At 51.7% G+C, this 21,180-nt stretch overlaps 1 protein-coding gene across 1 annotated transcript in view; it reads left to right on the top strand.

Moving 5' to 3' along the window:
- The window catches only part of HMCN2 (hemicentin 2), a 170,601-nt gene that overhangs the window by 95,439 nt on the left and 53,982 nt on the right, over positions 1 to 21,180 (top strand). Inside the window, exons 35-49 of the mRNA XM_081594769.1 lie at positions 279 to 433; positions 886 to 982; positions 2,063 to 2,158; positions 3,648 to 3,824; positions 5,491 to 5,648; positions 6,640 to 6,763; positions 7,415 to 7,590; positions 8,880 to 8,976; positions 9,182 to 9,301; positions 11,759 to 11,920; positions 12,698 to 12,979; positions 14,128 to 14,295; positions 15,878 to 15,991; positions 16,409 to 16,495; positions 20,313 to 20,504. Coding sequence (XP_081450895.1) covers positions 279 to 433; positions 886 to 982; positions 2,063 to 2,158; positions 3,648 to 3,824; positions 5,491 to 5,648; positions 6,640 to 6,763; positions 7,415 to 7,590; positions 8,880 to 8,976; positions 9,182 to 9,301; positions 11,759 to 11,920; positions 12,698 to 12,979; positions 14,128 to 14,295; positions 15,878 to 15,991; positions 16,409 to 16,495; positions 20,313 to 20,504 — 2,205 coding nt within the window. The remainder of the gene's footprint in view (positions 1 to 278; positions 434 to 885; positions 983 to 2,062; positions 2,159 to 3,647; positions 3,825 to 5,490; positions 5,649 to 6,639; positions 6,764 to 7,414; positions 7,591 to 8,879; positions 8,977 to 9,181; positions 9,302 to 11,758; positions 11,921 to 12,697; positions 12,980 to 14,127; positions 14,296 to 15,877; positions 15,992 to 16,408; positions 16,496 to 20,312; positions 20,505 to 21,180) is intronic.

Here is a 21,180-nt window from a genome sequence, read left to right as displayed (position 1 = left end):
GGATGGATGGATGGATGATGGATGGACTAATGGATCTATGATGGATGATAGATGATGGATGGTGGGTGGGAGAATTTCAAAGGGAAAGACCTGCTCTGCTGGCTCCCAGCCTGGTGCTCTTCCCCACAAGGTCAGGTGTGTGGAGGGTTGAGTGGGGGGAAGCTAGAGGCCAGCCCTACAAGGCCACTCCCTCACTACCCAGGCATTGAGGAGGTTTCTGGGTGCCCACTGCACCCCTCCTGACCCTGACTGGGCCTCCCTGCCTCTCCTCTGCCCAGAGCTCCCATCGGTGGTCATAGTTGGGGGTGAGAACATCACAGCCCCTTTCCTGCAGCCTGTGACCCTCCGATGTGCAGGGACTGGGGTGCCTACCCCAAGCCTCCGCTGGTGGAAGGATGGGGTGGCTCTGGCAGCCTCGGGGGGGAGCCTGCAGGTATGTGCAAGGGCCCCAGGGTTGGTGGGATAGCTGCACAGATGAATCAGCTGCTTTTTGGGGTCCTGGAGAGCTCAAGAGGGGCCCTGGCAGCCTGAGGGCAGAACAAACAATGTCCATTCATCCTGGAAATGCTCAGGGGACGCTGGGGTGCTGGTTCTGAAGAGGGAAGGGAGCCCTTAGCCTTGACCAGGTCCCCAGAGTTGGAGTGGCCAGAGGGAGAAAGTGGGGGGAAGGGAGTACCCCCCAAGATCAGAGGAATCCTCTGGGATCTGAAAGCGGGGCTCAGAACTCCACCCCAGAAGCAAGCTTGTGCCCATCCTCACTTTCTCCTGTGCTGGGGTCAGCAGCAGCCTGTCCACTCGCCATATCCCAGTGTTGCTCTGACTGCCCTGACCCCGGGCCCCGCCCACCCCCCTGGTACACACCTGCCCTTCCCCCTGTCCACCCAGATCGAGAAGGTGGACCTGAAGGACGAAGGCACCTACACTTGTGTCGCCACTAACCTGGCTGGGGAGAGCAGGAGGGCAGTGACGCTCAGGGTGTTAGGTAAGGAGACTATGACTGGGGTGGTGGGTGGTTAAGGGCCCACGGGGCTGCTGCCAGAGGTCCGAGATGGCTGGGGGTCCTAAAATCAATGTCGCGTACTTAACTTTAGACGTCGATGGGACTTCCCTGGCAGTCCAGTGGTTAAGACTCTACGCTTCCACTGCAGGGGGAAAGGGTTTGATCCTTGGTCAGGGAACTATGATCCCACATGCTCTGCGACGCGGACAATAAGATAAAATAAGTAGAAAGTCATTTACTGCGGTCCCTTTTGGTTGTTTATATATATGTGTGTGTATATATATATAATTTTATCTATCTATTTATTTTTTTTGGCTGTGCTGGTTCTCTGTTGTTGCGCGGGCTTTTCCTCTAGCTGCGGCCAGCAGGGGCTACTCTCGAGTTGCGGTCGGCTTCTTATTGCAGTGGCCTCTCTTGTGGCACATGGGTTCTAGGGCGCGTGGGCTTCAGTAGTTGTGGCACGTAGGCTCAGCAGTTGCTGCTCATGGGCTCTAGAGCACAGGACCAGTAGTCGTGGCCCACGGGCTTAGTTGCCACATGTCAAGTGGGATCTTCCCAGACCGGGGATCGAACCCACATCTCCTGCTTTGGCAGGCGGATTCCTTACCACTAAGCCACCAGGGAAGCCTCCCTTTTGATTGCTTTCTGTTAGACTTTCAGTGGACTGCCTGTTCTCATTCATTCACATCTTTGCTTGTTTTATTCATCTGAGGGCTCATTTAGGTCCTTGGGTATATGGACACATCCTTGCCCTTGTCACCCCTCATGACTGCCTGGGGTCCCTGGGGTCCACCTCCCCACTGTGCCTGATGCTGGCTGCTCCTGGGGGTTGGGGGGGTTGGGTGCCAGGGTCATCCTTGTACGATTGAAATAAAGCTTGCCTCCCAGCGCCTTTGTTCTTGGGCTTGGTCCAGGAGGGGGTTCCTTAATCAGCAAATGTGAGCCGTTGGGGTGCCTTATTGCCTAGGCCCCCTTGGGAAGGCTGGGGAGGGGTCTTGGGGTGGCTGAGATGAGCTGCCTGGAGCCTCACCCCGAAAGCCAGGCTCTCTTTGTCTCCCCTAGTGCCTCCCAACATCGAGCCGGGCCTGGTCAACAAGGCGGTGCTAGAAAATGCCTCTGTGACCTTGGAGTGCCTGGCTGCTGGCGTGCCCTCTCCTGGTAAGTAAGACCCCTCCTCTTGTCTGAAAGCCACCTCCAGCCAACCCCAGTTCCCATCTGAAGAGGTCAGCCAGGGCTCCAGGCACTGCTCTGGCTGAGCATGAAATCAGCAGACCCTCCCCTTCCCTCTCCATGTTCCCCTCGTCCTTCTCAGCAGCTGTTTATCTCATGCCCATTACACACCAGGGCCCAGAGCCTTTGCGCTGGTGTCTGAAACAAACCTGCAGGGTTTCTGCTGAGTTTGTGGTTTCTTGGGCTGCCGCTAGGCTGGGGGATGAGACTCTTCTCTAGACCAGTGGTTGAGCAAAGGGCTGGGAGCTGGGGCTGGGTGTGAATGCGCAGCAGACTGGATGGGCCCAGGAAAAGGGTCCATTTCCTGTCCCCCATCAGAACCACAGCAACCCTGCTTTGCCTGGGATAGTGAGCCCTGGGGGTATTAGTCCTCTGCCATGGGGGAACCCTGTTCTGGCCTGGGCCCTGGCGGGATGGAAGGGAGTTGAAGATACAGTCGGTCCTTATGTATTTATAATCTCTTTATTAACTTTATTTTTTAATTGCAGTACAATTAATTTACAATGTTGTGTTAATTGCTGCTGTACAGCAAAGTGATTCAGTTGTACATATATATGTACATTCTTTATAAATATTCTTTTCCATTGTGGTTTCTCATAAGATACTGAATATAGTTCTCTGTGCTGTACAGTAGGACCTTGTTGTTTCTCCATCCTACACATGATACTTACATCTGCTGACCCCAGCCTTCCACTCCATCCCTCTCCCTCCCCTGCACCCCCTTGGCAAACACAAATCTGTTCTCTACTTCTGTGAGTCTGTTTTTGTTTCATGGATAGGTTCATTTGTATCATATTTTAGATTCTACATATAAGTGATATCATATGGTATTTGTCTTTCTATTTCTGTTTTTTTTTTTGTCTTTACTTCACTTAGTATGATAATCTCTAGTTCCGTCCATGCTGCTGCAAATGGCATTATTTTGTTCCTTTTCATGGCTGTGTAACATTCCATTGTATATATGTACCACATCTTCTTTATCCATCCATCTGTTGATGGACATTTAGGCTGTTTCCTTATCTCAGTTATTGTGAATAGTGCTGCTATGCACCTGGGGCCCATGTATCTATTCACAGTTGATCCGTAATGATGAGGCTGCTGTTTTGGGGTGTCTTGTGTTCTCTTCTAAAGATCTGCCTTGTGGGTGGTCTCCTGGCAGGGGGAAGATGTGAAGGGGCCAGGCTGGCTTTAACTGTTCTTGCTCCTGGCTGCTCCAGCCAGTGTCCCTCTCTGCCTTCAATTCCATCTCAGACAACTGCCGTATTCTGCTCCCATCCATCTTCCTTAGACGCTTTCTCCAGTGCCTGAAATAAAGTCGCACCATGTGGGCACCCCGGAAGCCTCTCTCGGATGCCCAGGACAGAGGCACACTCTGAAAGGCTGGCAGGGACCCTTGCATCTCTCTTCTCTTCTCCAGATATCTCCTGGTTTAAGGGCCGCCAGCCTGTCTCTGCCTGGAATGGAGTGATAGTGTCACCTGATGGGAGAGTTCTTCTCATTGAGCAAGCCCAGCTTTCCGATGCTGGGAGCTACCGCTGTGTGGCATCTAATGTGGCGGGCAGCACAGAGCTGCAGTACAGCCTGAGGGTCAATGGTGAGCTGCCCACGACTAAAGGGATTTGTCCCCAAAGTTGTTGCCCATCCGTTTGTCCCTGTCTTTTCCTCCATCTCTCATCCATTCATCCTTCCGTTCTTCCATCCACCACCCATCCTTCCATCCATCATCCATGCATCCATCCTTCCTTTCATTCATCTTTCCTTCCTTCCTTCCATCTATCATTTATCCACCCATCCACTCATATATCCATTCTTCCATCTACACATGGAAACACCCAACTGTCCATGCATTGATTCAACCAACCGTTCAATTCTCTGCCCATCTAACCCACCCATCCATCTAACCATCCAGCTGTCCCTCCCCCAACCATTCATCTGTTCAAACATCGATTCCTCCATCTGTCCCTCTTCTATCCAACCACATTTATTGGGTACAGACACAACTCAGAGATATTGCAGGTTTGGTTCCAGACCACCACAATAAAGCAAATACCAAAATAAAGCAAGTCACATGAGTTTTTTTGGCTTCCCAATGCATAGAAAAGTTCTATATACACTGTACTGCAGTCTATTACATGTGCAATAGCATTGTGTCTAAAAAATGGACATACCTTAATTAAAAAGTACTTTGTTGCTAAAAACCGCTATCATCTGAGCCTTGGGTGAGTCATAGTAACATCAAAGATCACTGATCACTGTGACAAATATACCAGTAATGAAAAAGTTTGAAATATTGCAAGGATTAGCAAAATATGACAGAGACCTGAAGTGAGCAAACATTTTTGGAAAAATGGCACCAACAGACTTGCTCAGGAAGGGTTGTCACAAACTTCAATCTGTAAAGAAAATGCAGCATCTGCAAAGTGCAGGAAAGTGAAGCACAGGAAAATGAGCCGTGACTGTATGGAGCTCTGGGCAGACCCTGGGGCTGCGGCCCTGAACAAGACAGACCCAGGAGCTTCTGGTCTAGAGCAGGGTACAGTAACTGGTTACTCACCCAAGTAACTGTTTCATGACAATTATGATGAGAGCTAGGAAAAGTGAGGTACAACTGAATGCCTGGAACAAGGCGTTGACCTGGTCTGGGGAGTCCTGGGAGGCATCTTTGGGAGCTGGGGGCCTGGAGCTTACCGATCAGTCAGAGGAGGGGTCAGGTGGTGCTGGCAACCAGATGGAAGCTAGAGAGACCGGGCCTTTATCCTGAGAGCAGGGGCTGGGTGGCTGGAAAGGAGACCGGGACCCTGGGCATCATGGCTCATGCCTCCCAGATACAACTGAATCTTCTAACCATTTTCTGCCCATGAGGGGCTGCCTCTAGGCCAGTGTTTCATCTGATACCTCTGAGTCGAGAACCAAAACCTGCCCGGGCATTCTCAACCCCTGTGACCCCTACACTATCGGCATCATGATGACCTCATGGTAACCAGGAGGCCCAAGTTCAAGGGCTGCTTCTGCCAGCTCCTGGCGGGTCAACCTCGGGCAGGTCACTGGCCCTCTCTAAGCCTCGATTTCCCGTCTGTGGGGTCTGAAGGATGAAACGAGCAGCCTCGAGACCCGTGGAGTGCCCTGCCCATGTTGGGAGTGGCTGTCCCTGAGCTTTCGTTAGTGGCCATACATTCCTGCGGGGGTGCCCGGCCAGGGACCCTGCCTGCTTCACCCTCAGCGGGGCTCAGCTGGTGCCCTGTGTCGCCCTCGCCCCGCAGTGCCCCCACGCATCACGCTGCCGCCCAGCCTCCCAGGCCCCGTGCTGCTCCACAGCCCGGTTCGGCTGACCTGTAACGCCACCGGGTCTCCCAGCCCCCTGCTGATGTGGCTGAAGGATGGAAACCCCGTGTCCACTGCAGGGACCGCCGGTCTCCAGGTCAGTGGGGGTGGGGGTCCCAGCTCACCTCTCTGGTGCCTCAGCAGGTGCTGGGAACGGAGGTCAGGGCCTGGGAGCCCTGGGGGGAGAGGGCAAGAGTGATGGCCCAGGATGGTTGGCTGCAGGGAGGAAGGAGAGCCGCTAAAAGGAGTCAGGAGCCAGATGGTCTCCAAGAACAAGGTCCGCCACCAATATAAGATCTAATATAATATAGTGTAACATAACATACATAGCGTTATGCATGGAATGGACAGGGAAGCCTGGCGTGCTGCAGTCCATGGGGTCGCAAAGAGTCGGACACGACTGAGCGACTGACCTGAACATAACGTAATATTAATGTAATATATGTTAGGAACCAAATATATAATTTAAAATTTTCTAGTAATTGCATTAGACTGAGTAAAAAGACACAGGTGAAACCAATTTTAATAATACATTTTAGGGCATTTCCTGACTATCCGGTTATTAGGACTCCATGCTTCCACTGCAAGGGGCAGGGGTTTGATCCCAGATCAGGGAACTAAGATCCTGCAAGCTGCACGGTGCAGCCAAAGTAAATGAATGGATAAACTAAGAAACAAGCAAACAGAATATCCTTTGGCTATATAAAAAGGGAATATTTTAAAAACTGCTGTATAAAAAATACATTTTAGTTCACCCAGTACATCCAAAAAATATCACTGTATCACGTGATCATTATAAAACATCAACTAGGCATCTTATATTCTTTTTGTACAAACCCTTTGAAATCTGTCATGCCTCTTATACCTGGGGGCTGGCCATATTTCAAGGGCTCCCAGCCCCAGCCCTACTCCCCAGGGGACCCCTCCTCAGGGCCGATGGAATTGCCCACCAGCCAGCAGAGGTCCTGAGGTCTGGGTATAGCTCACAGTTCCCCTCGGGGCCTTGGGGCAGGCTACCAGGTACACCTGCCAGCAGTGCCAGCTTGTGAAGGGGACTGATCGCCTGTGGACTTTCTTCTGGGGCACAGGTCTTCCCTGGGGGCCAGGTCCTCATGCTGGCCCGTGCCCGGGTCTCCGACTCTGGCAGCTACTCCTGCGTAGCCGTGAATGCAGTGGGCGAGGACCGCCGGGACGTCATCCTGTTTGTCTACAGTGAGTCCTGGGCCCCGGAGGCTGCTGGGTGTGGGCTGGAGGCTCAAGACAGTGGGACTGTGGCATCCCCAGGGATGGATGTGCCAGGTCTGTCCTGAGACTGCGTCTGCCTTCATGTAGGGGTCCGTTGGACCCCCCCTGAGCCATGTCTTAAGCTGTCAACTCACCTGTAATGGACTGGTGGGCTGGTGGGCCCTTTCTTCAGTGGTAACATCTGATACAGCTAAAGTACAAAATCAGGGGTCTTCCCTGGTGGTCCAGGGGTTAAGACTCTGGGCTCCCAATGGAGGGGGCATGGGTTTGATCCCTGATCAGGGAACTAAGATCCCATATGCTGTGTGTGGCCTGGCCTAAGACCTTAAATAAATAAAGATTAAAGTTTCTTTTTAAAAAAATTTATAAAAGTAAAGTACAAAATCATATTCAGAATATTGACGTCATAACCCACCATCCTATTCAGGTTTGGGGGTCTCCTCTGCCGGTCGTTGAGAGGAGGACAAGAGGGCTTCAGTTCAGGGGGTGGCCCCCATCCTCACAGCCCCTCCCCTCCCCCGTGTTTGCTTCTGGCTACTGGATGCAGGGGGGGGCCTGACTCAGGACGTGACTCGACTCACCTGCCTGAGACAGCCCCTGCCCCGCCCCCTCCTGCAGCACCCCCCAGCATCCTCGGAGAAGAGCAGAACGTGTCTGTTGTGGCCAATGAGTCCGTGGCCCTGGAGTGCCAGAGCCATGCTGTGCCCCCTCCTGTGCTGAGCTGGCGCAAAGACGGCCACGCCCTGGAGCCCCGGCCCGGTGTCCACCTCTCTGCAGACAAGGCCTTGCTGGAGGTGTGCGGCCTCCCAGGCCACCAAGGAGGGCCCCACCGTGAGCGGAGCTGAGCCCTGACCTGGGCAGGCTGGGACGCCCTCTCCAGCATCAGTTCAGCTCATCTCGACTTGCAGCCCATCCAGTCCCTGGACCCGGCAGAGCTGCTTCCAGCCGAAGCAGGATGGAGAGCGAAGCCCCAGGACTGAGCTCTGGGAGCTTCTCTTAGCCCCCTCAGTTCAGTTCAGTTCAGTTTAGTCGCTCAGTCGAGTCCGACTCTTTACAACCCCATGGACTGCAGCACACTAGGCCTCCCTGTCCATCACCAACTCCCAGAGTTTACTCAAACTCACGTCCATTGAGTCAGTGATGCCATCTAACCATCTCATCCTCTGTTGTCCCCTTCTCCTCCCTCCTTCAATCTTTCCCAGCATCAGGGTCTTCTCCAATCAGTCAGTTCTTTGCATCACGTGGCCAAAGTACTGGACTTTCAGCTTCAGCATCAGTCCTTCTCAGCACCTTCCCTTTCCCCCAAAGCTTTCCATCCCTTTTTCACTCCTTGCTGGAAAGCCTTCTTGTCTTTGGGCATTTAAGGCCCTTCACCCGGCCTGGCAAGGCAAGGGTTAATTAGAGTCAGGGAGTCTAGAGTCAGCCCGGATCTCACTTTTAGCTGTCTCCTCCTGACTGTGGCAGTTACATCCTGTCTGGTCGTCACTGGCCTCAGGTCTCTCACCTGGGAGCACACTGACACCTTTCTCCTGGGCTGGCTGGGAGAATTCTAGAGAATGCCTGTGTGGTCCCCGCTTGCCCCAGAGAACAGCTCATCCACGTCAGCTAGGGGAGCGGGGGCACAGCTCCAAGCTTTTGGGGGGCATGCTCCGCTCCAGCCTGCTCCTTCTTCCCCCAGCCCTCTACACTTTGTGATATGATCATTCCTAACTCCGAGCACCTTCAGTTTGGCTTCCTCTGCCTGGAATACCGCTCCCTCCTTCCTTTCATTTTTCAAAGCCACAGCTCGGCTCCATTATCCCCCAGGTCAGGATCTGAGCCCTGAGACAGGGCCCCCTCCGCCTCCCCCTTGGGACAGGGCTGTGGATGTGAAGTGGGGTGAGGCTGGCAGGGCCACCAAGCCCCTAGCTCCCAGAAACTTCCCGGTGCCGGAGGTACAGCGGTGTTACCATTGGTTTATCAACCCCCAGGTTCCAGGTGGGAGCGTGGGCTCGGTGAGGGAAAGTGACGGGCCCAGGGTCACACAGATGTGACACCCTCTCTGCGCTGCCCCCACTGATGGGTGGTTTTTGCTCTTGGCCAGGTGGACAGAGCCGAGGTGGGGGATACGGGCCGCTACACCTGTGAGGCACTGAACCAAGTGGGCCGCTCGGAGAAGCACTACAACCTCAATGTCTGGGGTGAGGGTCTCCCGGGCTGGGCTGGGCTGGGGTCCCTCCCCCTGCCTCTGTCGGGGCTGGCTCTCAAGCCCAGGGCGGAGGGCGGTGCTGCCTTGAATGGGTCTCAGGATACAGCCTTCCTCCACTCCACCCTCTCCCTGGGGTCTCTTTCTCACCCCAGTCCCCAGCTTCCTGCCCTCCTCACCTCTGTTCTGTTTTTACTCAGTCCCTCCAGTGTTCCCCTCAAGGGAGCCACGCATCCTAACCGTGACCGAGGGGCACCCTGCCAGGCTCTCCTGCGATTGTTGGGGCGTTCCCTTCCCCAAGATCTCCTGGAAGAAGGACGGTAGGCTGGCTGAGCCCCAGGCTCACTGCCCCACCCATCCAGGCTGCTCCCTGCCCTTGCTTCAGACCCTGGCTGAGATGGAAATGGGTGCAGGTGCTAGTTACAGAAGCCCCCTCCCCCCTCCAGCCCCTTCTCAGCCAATGCGAGCTAGACTGATCTCAGGCCTCCCCTCCATCAGATGTCTCTTCTTCCAGGAAGCCCTCCCTGACCTCCCTTCCCCCCAAGTCTAGGGAGAGGGGCCTCCTTGACACCACCCCTGTGTGTTAACTTGTCATGTCACCCACCTTAGTCCTTCAATGTCTGCTCCTCCATGAGCCCCTGATCCCCAGGAGGCATTGTCTGGGAATTCAGCAGTGGCTTAGCAGTGCCTGATACAAAACAAATGCTCAGTGAATATTTGGAATTCATTCATTTAACTAGTATTTATTGAGAGCCTATCTGTGCCAGGCATCATTCTAGGTGCTAGAAATGCAGCAGTGGATCAAGACAGTCAGATAATAAATGAAAAACGAATACAGACATACCTCGTTTTAATGCACTGTGTTTAGAGTTTCACAGGTGTTATGTATTTTACAAATTGAAGGTTTATGGCAACCCTGCCTCCAAAAAGTCTACTGGTGTCATTTTTCCAACAGCATTTGCTCACTTTGGGTCTCTGTCACATTCTGATAATGCCCACAGTATTTATGACTTCATTACGACTTATTATGTCTGTTATGGTGATCTGTGATCAGTGATCTCTGATGTTACTATTGAAGAAAGTTTATGACTTGTTGAAGGTTCAGATGATGGTTAGGATTTTAAAATATTTTTAATTAAGTTATGTACATTGTTTTCTTTTCACATAATATTGCACACTTAACAGACTATATTATCAACATATATGCACCGGGGAACCAAAAATTCATGTGACTTGCTTCGATACTTGCTTTATTGCAGTAGTCTGGAACTGAAACTGTGCTATTTCTGAGGTGTGCCTGTAAATGACTTAATACCTGATGTGATAAATGCTATGGAGAAAAATATAAGCCAAGAAAGAGAAGATTGCTGGGGGAGGGGTGGGATTTGCAATTTTAAGTTTAGTGGTCAGGGACATTTGACCAAGCAGACATGAAGAAGGTGAGGGATGAACATGAGACTACTGTAGGGAAAAGCATCCCAGGCAGCGGTGATAGCAGGTGCAAAGGCCCTGGGGCAGGAGTGAGTCAAGTGTGTTTGAAGAACAACAGGGGGTCAGTGGGGCTGCAGCTGATTCAGCTCAAGATGGTCACATGAGCTATGACGGCTGGATCAAAGGCTGTGGTAAGGATTCCAGCTTTTACCTTGAGTGAGATGAGCTGTTTTAAGAATCTGGGGAAAGGAGGGACACAGTCCCATTTGTACTTATAGGTTCCTGCCAGCATGATAAGAACAGACCATTGGGAGCAAGGGTGGGAGCAGGATGCCAGTGAGGGGGCTTCTGCAAGGACTCCAGGCAAGAGAAACTGGCACTCGGACTAGGTGGGTAGCCAGGAGATTTTGAGAGGGGGCCACAGTCTTCTGGATGCATTTCAGAGGCGATGCTGGCAGGATTTCCTGGTGGCTGGGATGAGGGGCTAAGAAGAACGAGGAGTCGAGGATGACCTGGAGTTTTGGCCTGGCAATCGAGCAAGTTGCTACCATCTCCGAGATGGAGAGGCTGTGAGGGCAGGTTTAAGGGCCAGACCGGGAGTTTGTAGCATTTTCATCTTCAGATCTGTTAGACACCGAATGAGATGTTAAGTGGGCAGTCAGACAGAGGTGTCTGGAGCTCAGAGGAGAGGTCTGGGCTAAGAATAAATCCGGAAGTGACAAGACAAGCTGAGATCACCAGGGGAGAGAGCGTGGACAGAGAATAGACTATAAGAGCGAGGAAGCCTGTCGTGTGTGCACACAGGCCCCTCCCCCGGCTGGGACACGTGCTGCTGGAGGATGGGAGCCGAGGGCTGCACCTCCGTGAACAGGTGCCAGGTGCAGGGGGGAAGTTAGTGCCTCCAGGGTTACAAAATCCTTCCCTGCATCGCAGTCTCCTTGCTGCCAGGTGTGCCTGCTGCTTGGCTTCCCTCCCCCACCACTGTAGCTAGACAGATGGGTCATTCACTCAATAGCCTTCACTGAGCCCCATTATATGCCAGGCCCTGGAGAGCCTCCAAGGACCCCAGGGGGAAAGTGAGGCAGAGTCTGCCCTCCAGGACAGCCCAGGCCAGGGCAGGATTCAGATGTGCCACCTGTAGGTAGAGCTGGGTTGGGGAGAAGCTCAGAGTTGTGGGTTATCAGAGGGGGTTCTGGGATCAGGTTTGGTGCTCAGGGAAGTCTTCCTGGTGGAGGTGACATTTAGTGGGCATCTGTGGGATGAACAGGAGTTGGCCAGGATGGATGAGAGGACAGATGTTCAAGGTGGAAGGACCAGGGACAGGGGCTTCTTTCTTATGCATCCAGGTCAGCCCCTGCCCGGGGAGGGGGCCAGCCTGGGGCAGGTGTCAGCTGTGGGGCGGCTGCTGTATCTGGGACAGGCCCAGCCGGCTCAGGAGGGAACGTACACCTGTGACTGCAGCAACGTCGCTGGAAACAGCAGCCAGGATCAGCAGCTGGTGGTGTACGGTGAGTCAGACTGGGGTGACCTGGACCAAGTGGAAGGATGGGCCACCAGGCACCCCAGCAGGGCAGACCTCACCCCCCCAAACCCAAGCAAAGACAGAAGCTGGATTCTCTTGTCCCCCTTTCGATTACTGCCATTTTAACTGCCCCCTCCAAGTCAGCTTCTTATAGCTCCTGACCGTGAGAGAGCAAGCAACCTGATGCCAAGAGACCCCCAGTGGCCCAGAGAGACAAAGGAAACCACAGCTTGAAACAGCTGTAAACTAAAGAAATGTAAAACTGATATGAAGTTCCTATATGTGATGGAAACTCAAGTCTCCATCTACTTATCCTGTGGGGGATAAAATTAAATACCTCAGCCTTATAGAAATCATTCTAGAAAATAAAACCAAGGAAACTACTGTCCAACGTCTTGGGGAGAATCCCACCTGTGAAACTATCCCCCACCCCCACCACCAGGCCTAACAACTGTTTAGATGCCCCTGGTTTCTAAGGAAGAAAAGTCCTTACAAATCTTCAGGACGGTGCTATGAGCTCATTGTCCAAACGGCAGGCCCTCCTGTGATTCCCAGGGTATGGGAGAGGGGGCTGGGGTACCATGGTGATCCCATTATAGAGATGTAAAGTGGAGGCCTGGACAGGTGAGGTCACCTGACTACGGTCACACAGCCAGCGGGAGGCAGGGGGAACACAGGCCAGATGGAGGCGATCCCTGAGCCTGGCCTGAGGCGTGGTGCCCAGTGGCCCCTTTCCCCCCGACGTGCCTTCTCCCCACCCCAGTTCCTCCGCAGATTGCCGGGCCCCCGGAGCCCTACGCGGAGGTGTCCGTGGTTCAGGACAAGGAGGCCAGCCTGGAATGCAACGCCACAGGGAAACCCCCGCCCAGGGTGACGTGGGAGTGGGACGGCTGGCCCGTGGTGGCCGAGCTCGGCCTGCGGCTGCAGAACCAGGGCCAGAGTCTGCACGTGGAGCGGGCTCAGGCCGCCCACGCCGGGCGCTACACCTGCGTGGCCGAGAACGAGGCCGGGAGGGCCGAGCGGAGGTTTTTGCTCTCCGTGCTCGGTGAGGACCAGCTGCCTACGGGGGAGGGCAGGAAGGGGCAAGGCTGCCTCCATCTCCGTGTTCCTGGGGCTACCTCCTTGTTCTGCCAGGAGCCAGGCCTCTGGTGAAGGCTGCTGTCAGGGGAAGCTGCAAACACTGCTCTAAAAATCAGGACCGGCTCCAAATAGCCCTCATTTCCCTCCACCCACTTAAAAAAGTTATTTGTTTACTTATTTGGCTGCACCAGAACTTAGTTGCCACCTGTGGAATCTTTAGTTGCAGCATGTGGGAGCTAGTTCCCTTACCAGGGATTGAACTTGGGCCCCCCTGCACTGGGAGCCCACAGTCTTAGCCACTGGACCACCAGGGAAGTCCCTCCTTCTCTCTCTCCTTTGCTGTTTCCCTGCTCTATTCTGGGTAGTCTTTATCCTGTATGGTTCATATGTGATGTTGGGATTTGGGCACCCCTAAGAGATCAGCTAGACCGTCATCTGTCTTAGGAAGTCAGGGTGGCTTCCTGTAGAAGGTGACCTTTAAAGCTGAAATGTAAAGGCTAAGTTGGAGTTCATTGGGAGCTGAGGTGAGAAGAAGAGTGTTGGGCAGAGGGAACAGACTCTGCGGAGGCCTGGAGCAGAGTAGCTAGAACAGCCTCGTGATTCTAATCTTTTACTGAGCTCCTACTGCATACCTCAGGGTGGAGGCAGGGAGTGGGAAGAGACAAGGAGAGAGGTGGGCAGGGGTCCTTTAGGGAGGATCTTCTCATCATATCGCCAGCGTTGCTGGGACCCCAGGCCTCGCCTACCTGTCCCTTCCTAATAGAGTGGGGCTTCTTTTCTGAATGGGACTCTGCTGTGTGGATCTGGGGTCCTGTCTGTGTTCCCCGTGGCTATGATTTCTGTCTCCTTTGCTCAGTTTTGCTCCATACCAGGGTCTGAGCTAAGGGCTTCACACATGTCCTTGTCGGATTCTCTTGGCGGTCCTCTGAGGGGTCAGGGAAACTGAGGCTCCCGCCTGATGCCAGAGTCCAGCCTGTGGCCACCACTCACCCCCTTCAGTGGGAGCAGCTCTGAGGTTGGGGGTGGGGGTTCCTTGGCGAGGCCAGTGGGAAGGCAGGAAAGAGCATACAGCCTCCATCTGCATCCTGAATGTGGCTCCTTCTCTGTATCTAGTGCCCCCAGAGCTCATTGGCGACTTGGGCCCACTGACCAATGTCACAACCACCCTGCACAGCCCCTTGTCACTGTTTTGTGAAGCCACGGGCGTCCCACCACCAGGGGTCCGCTGGTTCCGAGGGGAGGAGCCCGTCAGCCCTGGGGAGAACACCTACCTCTTAGCAGGTAAGGTCTGATACTCAGCTTCTGCCTCTGTCCATCACGTGCCTGTGATCTCTGATCCTGCCCTGCCTGGTGTGGTTGGGATAATCATTTCAGCTCTTAGTCTCCCAAGAGTGCACCCCAAAACGCTGGTCAGATGAGGTGCTCCAGAAAAAAAAAAAAGGATTTAAATAAGTCTGGAAAAGGCTTCCTGTTCGATTTTCCTGGAGACCCACAGGAACCACTTGCATAGTCAAGGTTCTGATAAGTCCTGCAGCAAAAAAATTCTCACTGAGCTTATATAACTTCCCATGGATCTGTAGCAAACTTTTAGAAATGCTGATCCAAGCACTTTCTCCTCTGACTACTGCTCATCTTCTTCACAAAGCTGGTTGTGATGGTTCTTGCTGGAATACAAATGGGGAAACTGAGGCCCAAGAGGCAGTATCCCGTCAGAATCTTGCAAGGACTTCCAGGCCCACTGAAGCTCAGCCTCAATGACCCATCAATTATTCCATGCAGCCCAAGCTGGGATGGTAAATAAGTTTCCCCTCATGTATCACTTCATATCACTTGGTAGGGGCTGCAATATTCATTGTGATGAGATGAATTCGGAGATTGCATCTGGGTTCAGCAGAAAGGAGAGTGGTGATTAATTAGTGATGTCTGCCCTGGGTGCAGGAGTAGCTGTGATGACAAGTTCTATATATCTGCTTTCCTTGGGCTGGTCTTAGAGAGCCTTGTGTTCCTCTGAGAGGAGCTGGTTCATCTCTGAGAGGTCCTTGGGAGAAGGCAGCCTTTTACCAGGTCCATCAGGGTAGAATGGGGTTCTGATCCAAGCCAGGACTGCATAAACCATCGCTGTGCTTTCAGCTCTAGTCAATCCACAGAGGAGAGGGTAGCCAGGTGACAGAGTCTTCTTACTAGAACAAGGTCAAGTTTACCCTGTGCTTGTTGTGCTTAGTCAATCAGTTGTGTCCAAGTCTTTGCGACCCCATGGACTGTAGCCCGCCAAGCTCCTCTGTCCATGGGGATTCTCCAGGCAAGAATACTGGAGTGGGTTGCCATGCCCTCCTCCAGGGGATCTTCCCAACCCAGGGACTGAACCCAGATGTCCCACATTGCAGGCAGACTCTTTACCATCTGAGTCACCCTGGAAGCTTAAGAGAAGTTTACCCTAATATCCAGGCTTCCCTGGTGGCTCAGTGGTAAAGAATTCACCTGCTATTTTGGGAGATGAGGGCTTGATCCATGGGTTGGGAAGATCCTCCAGAGGAGGAAATGGCAACCCACTCCAGTTTTCTTGCCTGGGAAATCCCATGGATAGAGGAGACTTGCAGGCTGCAGTCCATGGGATTGCAAAAGTGTTGGACACGACTTAGTGACTAAACAACAGCAAGGACTAATGTCCAGAGGGCTCCATCCATCTGTTGAACCTCTGGGTCTCAGTTTCCCTCTCTGAGGAATGGAACACTGTGGGAGGCAGACACATAAACATCTAAATATAATGCCCAGCATGCTCTTCTTCCTGGTGGGCAGCCTGGGCTCAGCTTGGGACAGAAGGCTGCTCACAGCTGTGCTTGGAGCCCACTCCCCTGCTTCCCAGGTGGCTGGATGCTGAAGCTGACCCAGGCTCAGGAGCAAGACAGAGGCCTCTATTCCTGCCTGGCCAGCAACGAGGCTGGAGAGGCGCGGAGGAACTTCAGCGTGGAAGTCCTGGGTACGTCACCGCCTGGTTCTCACGGGCGCCAACCCATCCTTCCTCCCAGCCTGGGAGCCTCTGGGGGTGGACCCAGCACAGACAGGAGGGAGAGGCCAAGCCTTGTCTTCTTTGCCTCATCAGCAGCCTCTTCTCGGAGGCTGCCATAGAGCTTTCCAGAAACAACCAGAACTAGCCCAAAATGAAAGGGGGCAAAGATTTTCAATGCCACCCAACTGCCTTCCTCTGACTGGGGCCTCCTCCCAGAGGCACTGGTATTTGCCTCAGCCAGCTGCAAATTTTTATTAGACTCCCTGCCCCATGGCAACAGCTGTGAGGGAATGGGGAAATGGAAGACAGGTACCATGGGTGCTTGGCTTCCTGCTCTGTGATTGTTCAGCCCAGTCAGTGAGCGTTTGTCTTCCCTGCTTCTTGCAGTTCCTCCCAGTATTGAGAAGGAGGACCTGGAGGAGGCAGTCAAGGTCCCTGAGGGGGAGACGGCCCACCTGATGTGCAATGTCTCAGGTAAGGGACACACAGTGGACTGCAGGAGGGTGAAGAGGCAGCTGTTGGGAGGAGGGGGTCCTCAGAGATCTGGGGTGCCTGCCCCCTGCCCTGCTGTTCCCTGCAGAGTGTCTCTTGCCATCTTGGACTTTTCACTCTCTGTGCCTCTGCCACAAACACTCTTCCCTACTCATCTGACTGCAGAGCTCAGCCTCCAAGGTCCTCAGTTCAGTTCAGTTCAGTTCAGTCGCTCAGCCAGGTCTGACTCTATGCAGCCCCATGGACTGCAGCACGCCAGGCTTCCCTGTCCATCACCAACTCCAGGAGCTTGCTCAAACTCATGTCCATTAAGTCGGTGATGCCATCCAACCATCTCATCCTCTGGCATCCCCTTCTCCTTCCACCTTCAATTTTTCCCAGCATCAGGGTCTTTTGCAGTGACTCAGCTCTTCGCATCAGGTGGCCAAATATTGGAGTTTCAGCTTCGGCATCAGTCCTTCCAATGAGTATTCACAACTGATTTCCTTTAGGATTGACTGGTTGGATCTCCTTGCTGTCCAAGGGACTCTCAAGAGTCTTCTCCAACACCACAGTTCAAAAGCATCAATTCTTCTGTGCTTGGCTTTCTTTATGGTCCAACTCTCACATCCATATATGACTACTGGAAAAACCATAGTCTTGACTAGATGGACCTTTGTTTTCAAAGTAATGTCTCTGCTTTTTAATATGCTGTCTAGGTTTGTCATAGCTTTTCTTCCAAGGAGCAAGTGTCTTTTAATTTCATGGCTGTAGTCACCATCTGCAGTGATTTTGGAGCCCCCCAAAAATAGTCTTCAACTGTTTTCATTGTTTCCCCATCTATTTGCCATGAAGTGATGGGACCGGATGCCATGATCTTAGTTTTCTGAATGTTGAGCTTTAAGCCAACTTTCTCACTCTCCTCTTTCACTTTCATCAAGAGGCTCTTTAGTTCTTTGCTTTCTGCCACAAGGGTGTTGTCATCTGCATATCTGAGGTTATTGATATTTCTCCCAGCAATCTTGATTCCAGCTTGTGCTTCATCCAGCCCAGCATTTTGCATGATGTACTGCATATAAGTTAAATAAGCAGTGTGACAATACACAGCCTTGATGTACTCCTTTCCTGATTTGGAACCAGTCTATTGTTCCATGTCCATTTCTAACTGTTGCTTCTTGTCCTGCATACAGATTTCTCAGGAGGCAGGTCAGGTAGGCTGGTATTCTCTTCTCTTTAAGAATTTCCCACAGTTTATTGTGATCCACACAGTTAAAGGCTTTGGCATAGTCAATAAAGCAGAAATAGATGTTTTTCTGGAATTCTCTTGCTTTTCTGATGATCCAGTGGATGTTGGCAATTTGATCTCTCATTCCTCTGCCTTTTCTAAATCCAGCTTGAACATCTGGAGGTTCAGGGTTCAAGTACTATTGAAGCCTGGCTTGGAGAATTTTGAGCATTACGTTGCTAACGTGTGAGATGAGTGCAATTATGTGGTAGTTTGAGCATTTTTTGACATTGCCTTTCTTTGGGGTTGGAATGAAAACTTACCTTTTCCAGTCCTGTGGCCACTGTTGAGTTTTCCAAATGTTCTGGTGTATTGAGTGCAGCACTTTCACAGCATCATCTTTTAAGATTTGAAATAGGTCAATTGAAATTCCATCACCTCCACTAGCTTTGTTCCTGGTGATGCTTACTAAGGCCCCCTTGACTTCACATTCCAGGGTGTTTGGCTCTAGGTGAGTGATCACACCATCGTGATTATCTGGGTCGTGAAGATCTTTTTTGTATAGTTCTTCTGTGTATTGTTGCCACCTCTTCTTAATATCTTCTGCTTCTGTTAGATCCCTACTGTTTCTGTCCTTCATTGTGCCCATTTTTGCATGAAATGTTCCCTTGGTATCTCTAATTTTCTTGAAGAGATCTCTAGTCTCTCCCATTCTATTGTTTTCCTCTATTTCTTTGCTTTGATCACTGAGGAAGGTTTTTTTATCTCTCTGTGCTGTTCTTTGGAACTCTGCATTCAGATGGGTATATCTTTCCTATTCTCCTTTGCCTTTCGCTTCTCTTCTTTTCTCAGCTATTTATAAGGCATTCTCAAACAACCATTTTGCATTTCTTTTTCTTGGCAATGGCCTTGATCACTGCTTCCTGTACAATGTTATGAACCTCAGTCCATAGTTCTTCAGGCACTCTGTCTATCAGATCTAATCCCTTGAATCTGTTTGTCACTTCACTTTATACTCATAAGGGATTTGATTTAGGTCATTCCTGAATGGTCTAGTGGTTTTCCCTACTTTCTTCAATTTAAATCTGAATTTTGCAATGAGTTCATGATCTGAGCCAGTTAGTTCCCAGTCTTGTTTTTGCTGACTGTATAGAACTTCTCCATCTTTGGCTGCAAAGAATATAATCAATCTGATTTCGGTGTTGGCCATCTGGTGATGTGCATGTGTAGAGTCTTCTCTTGTGTTGTTGGAAGAGGGTGTTTGCTATGACCAGTGTGTTCTCTTGGCAAAACTCTGTTAAACTTTGCCCTGCTTCATTCTGTACTCCAAGGCCAAATATGCCTGTTACTCCAGGTATCTCTTGACTTCCTACTTTTGCATTCCAGTCCCCAATGATGAAAAGAACATCTTTTTTGGGTATTAGTTCTAAAAGGTCTTGTAGGTCTTCATAGAACTGTTCAACTTCAGCTTCTTCAGCATTACTGGTAGGGTCATAGACTTGGATTACTGTGATATTGACTGGTTTGCCTTGGAAATGAACAGAGATGATTCCGTCATTTTTGAGATTGCATCCAAGTACTGCATTTCGGACTCTTTTGTTGACTATGAGGGCTACTACGTTTCTTCTAAGGGATCTTGCCCACAGTAGTAGATACAATGGTCATCTGAATTAAATTCACCCATTCCAGTCCATTTTAGTTCCTTGATTCCTAAAATGTTGATGTTCACTCTTGCCATCTCTTGTTTGACCACTTCCAATTTACTTTGATTCATGGACCTAACATTCCAGGTTCCTATGCAACATTGTTCTTTACAACATCAGACTTTACTTCCATCACCAGTCACATCCACAACTGGGTCTCTTCATTCTTTCTGGAGTCATTTCTCCACTATTCTCCTACAAGGTCCTAGCGCTCCCCTGTCCCAGCATTGGCCACACTGGGCCATAGTGGCCTTGTGACATCTGTTTACCCCAGCCAAGCTCTGAGCTCCATGAGAACCAAGAACTATCTTGTCACCATGGTTCCCCCAGTGCCTGGCAAAATAGGCTCCCATTAATGCTTGTGGCCTGGGAGAGATGGATGGATAGATGGATGAATGGATGGATGGGTAAATGGGTGAATGTGTGTATGTATGAAGGGATAAAGGATGGATGGATGGAGTGGGGTGGGTAGATGAATGGATGGGTAAATGGATAGATGAATGAATAGATGGATGGGTAGATGAATGGATAGATGGATGGATGGATGGGTAGATGGGTAGATGAATGGAAGAATGGATGGGTAGATGATGGGTAGATGAATGAATGGACAATGGATGGATGGATGGAAGGAATAATTTGCCTTTATGTCCTGCCTGTCTGTACCAAGCCATCCCTGCCCACAACCTGCGAAAGGAAATGGTAACCAAATCACATAGGAAAGGGTCCAGGCCAGGTTTGATGGCTGCCTCTGTGTCTTGCCCTGCTTCACGGGCCTCTGGACCGAGATGGAGAACGATGTCTCCCACCCCATCTCGGAGCAGCTGCTGACCTCTGGTTTGACCTGGTCAAAACCTGCTGAATCGTTTCACCTGCCTCTCTCCTCTGCCTACAGGCCACCCACAGCCCAAGGTCACATGGTTCAAAGATGGCCGACCCCTAGCTAGTGGAGACACCCACCTTGTTTCTCCAGATGGAGCCCTCCTACGGGTCCTCCAGGCCAACCTGTCTAGTGCAGGCCACTACTCCTGCATTGCAGCCAATGCCGTAGGGGAGAAGACCAAGCATTTCCAGCTTAGCGTCCTGGGTGAGTGCTGAACATCTCCTGGTGACCATAGATTCAAGCAGAAGGGAAAACCAAGGTGACCAACTCCTTACAGGCAGCTTCCCACAAAGCACTTTACTTTTGTTTCTTCCATGTCAACAACAGCAAAAGTAATAATAGCAGGTGTATTGGCTAAACATCTACTACAAGGCATTTGGACAGGCCTGATTAGTTGAATGGGGGCGGGGGGCGCACCGTGCAGCATGTAGGATCTTAGTTACCCGAGTAGGGATCGAACCTGACCCCCGTGCACTGGAAGGCGGAGTCCTAACCGCTGGCCCACCAGGGCGTCCCCCTGGCTAGCTGAATCTTTATAGCAACCCTAGGAGGTGGGAGATGTGTTTGTCCCCCCGTCACCAATGAAGCTGTGAGGCTTAGAGAGGTGACGAGACTCCAGGTCTCAGGGTGGGGGCCTACACCCAGGCAGTCATTCTCCCAAGAGCCATCAGCAAGAACTGTCTCATTAGGAGAAACAGGGTTCTAGAAGATTAGACAGAACTGTTTCTCAAAATGCTGTTGGTATGACTTCCCAGATGGCCCAGTGGTAAAGAATCCACCTGCAATGCAGGAGACGCAGGAGACCCGGGTTCGATCCCTGGGTCAGGAAGATCCCCTGGAGGAGGGCATGGCAACCCAGTCCAGTGTTCTTGCCTGGGAA

This window comes from Giraffa tippelskirchi, chromosome 4 (assembly GCF_054371585.1).
Source record: "Giraffa tippelskirchi isolate mGirTip1 chromosome 4, T2T-mGirTip1v1.2.pri, whole genome shotgun sequence".
In the NCBI taxonomy this organism is placed as follows: domain Eukaryota; kingdom Metazoa; phylum Chordata; class Mammalia; order Artiodactyla; family Giraffidae; genus Giraffa; species Giraffa tippelskirchi.
Note: the sequence above shows the minus strand (reverse complement) of the source record. Positions and strands in the feature narration are given on the sequence as shown.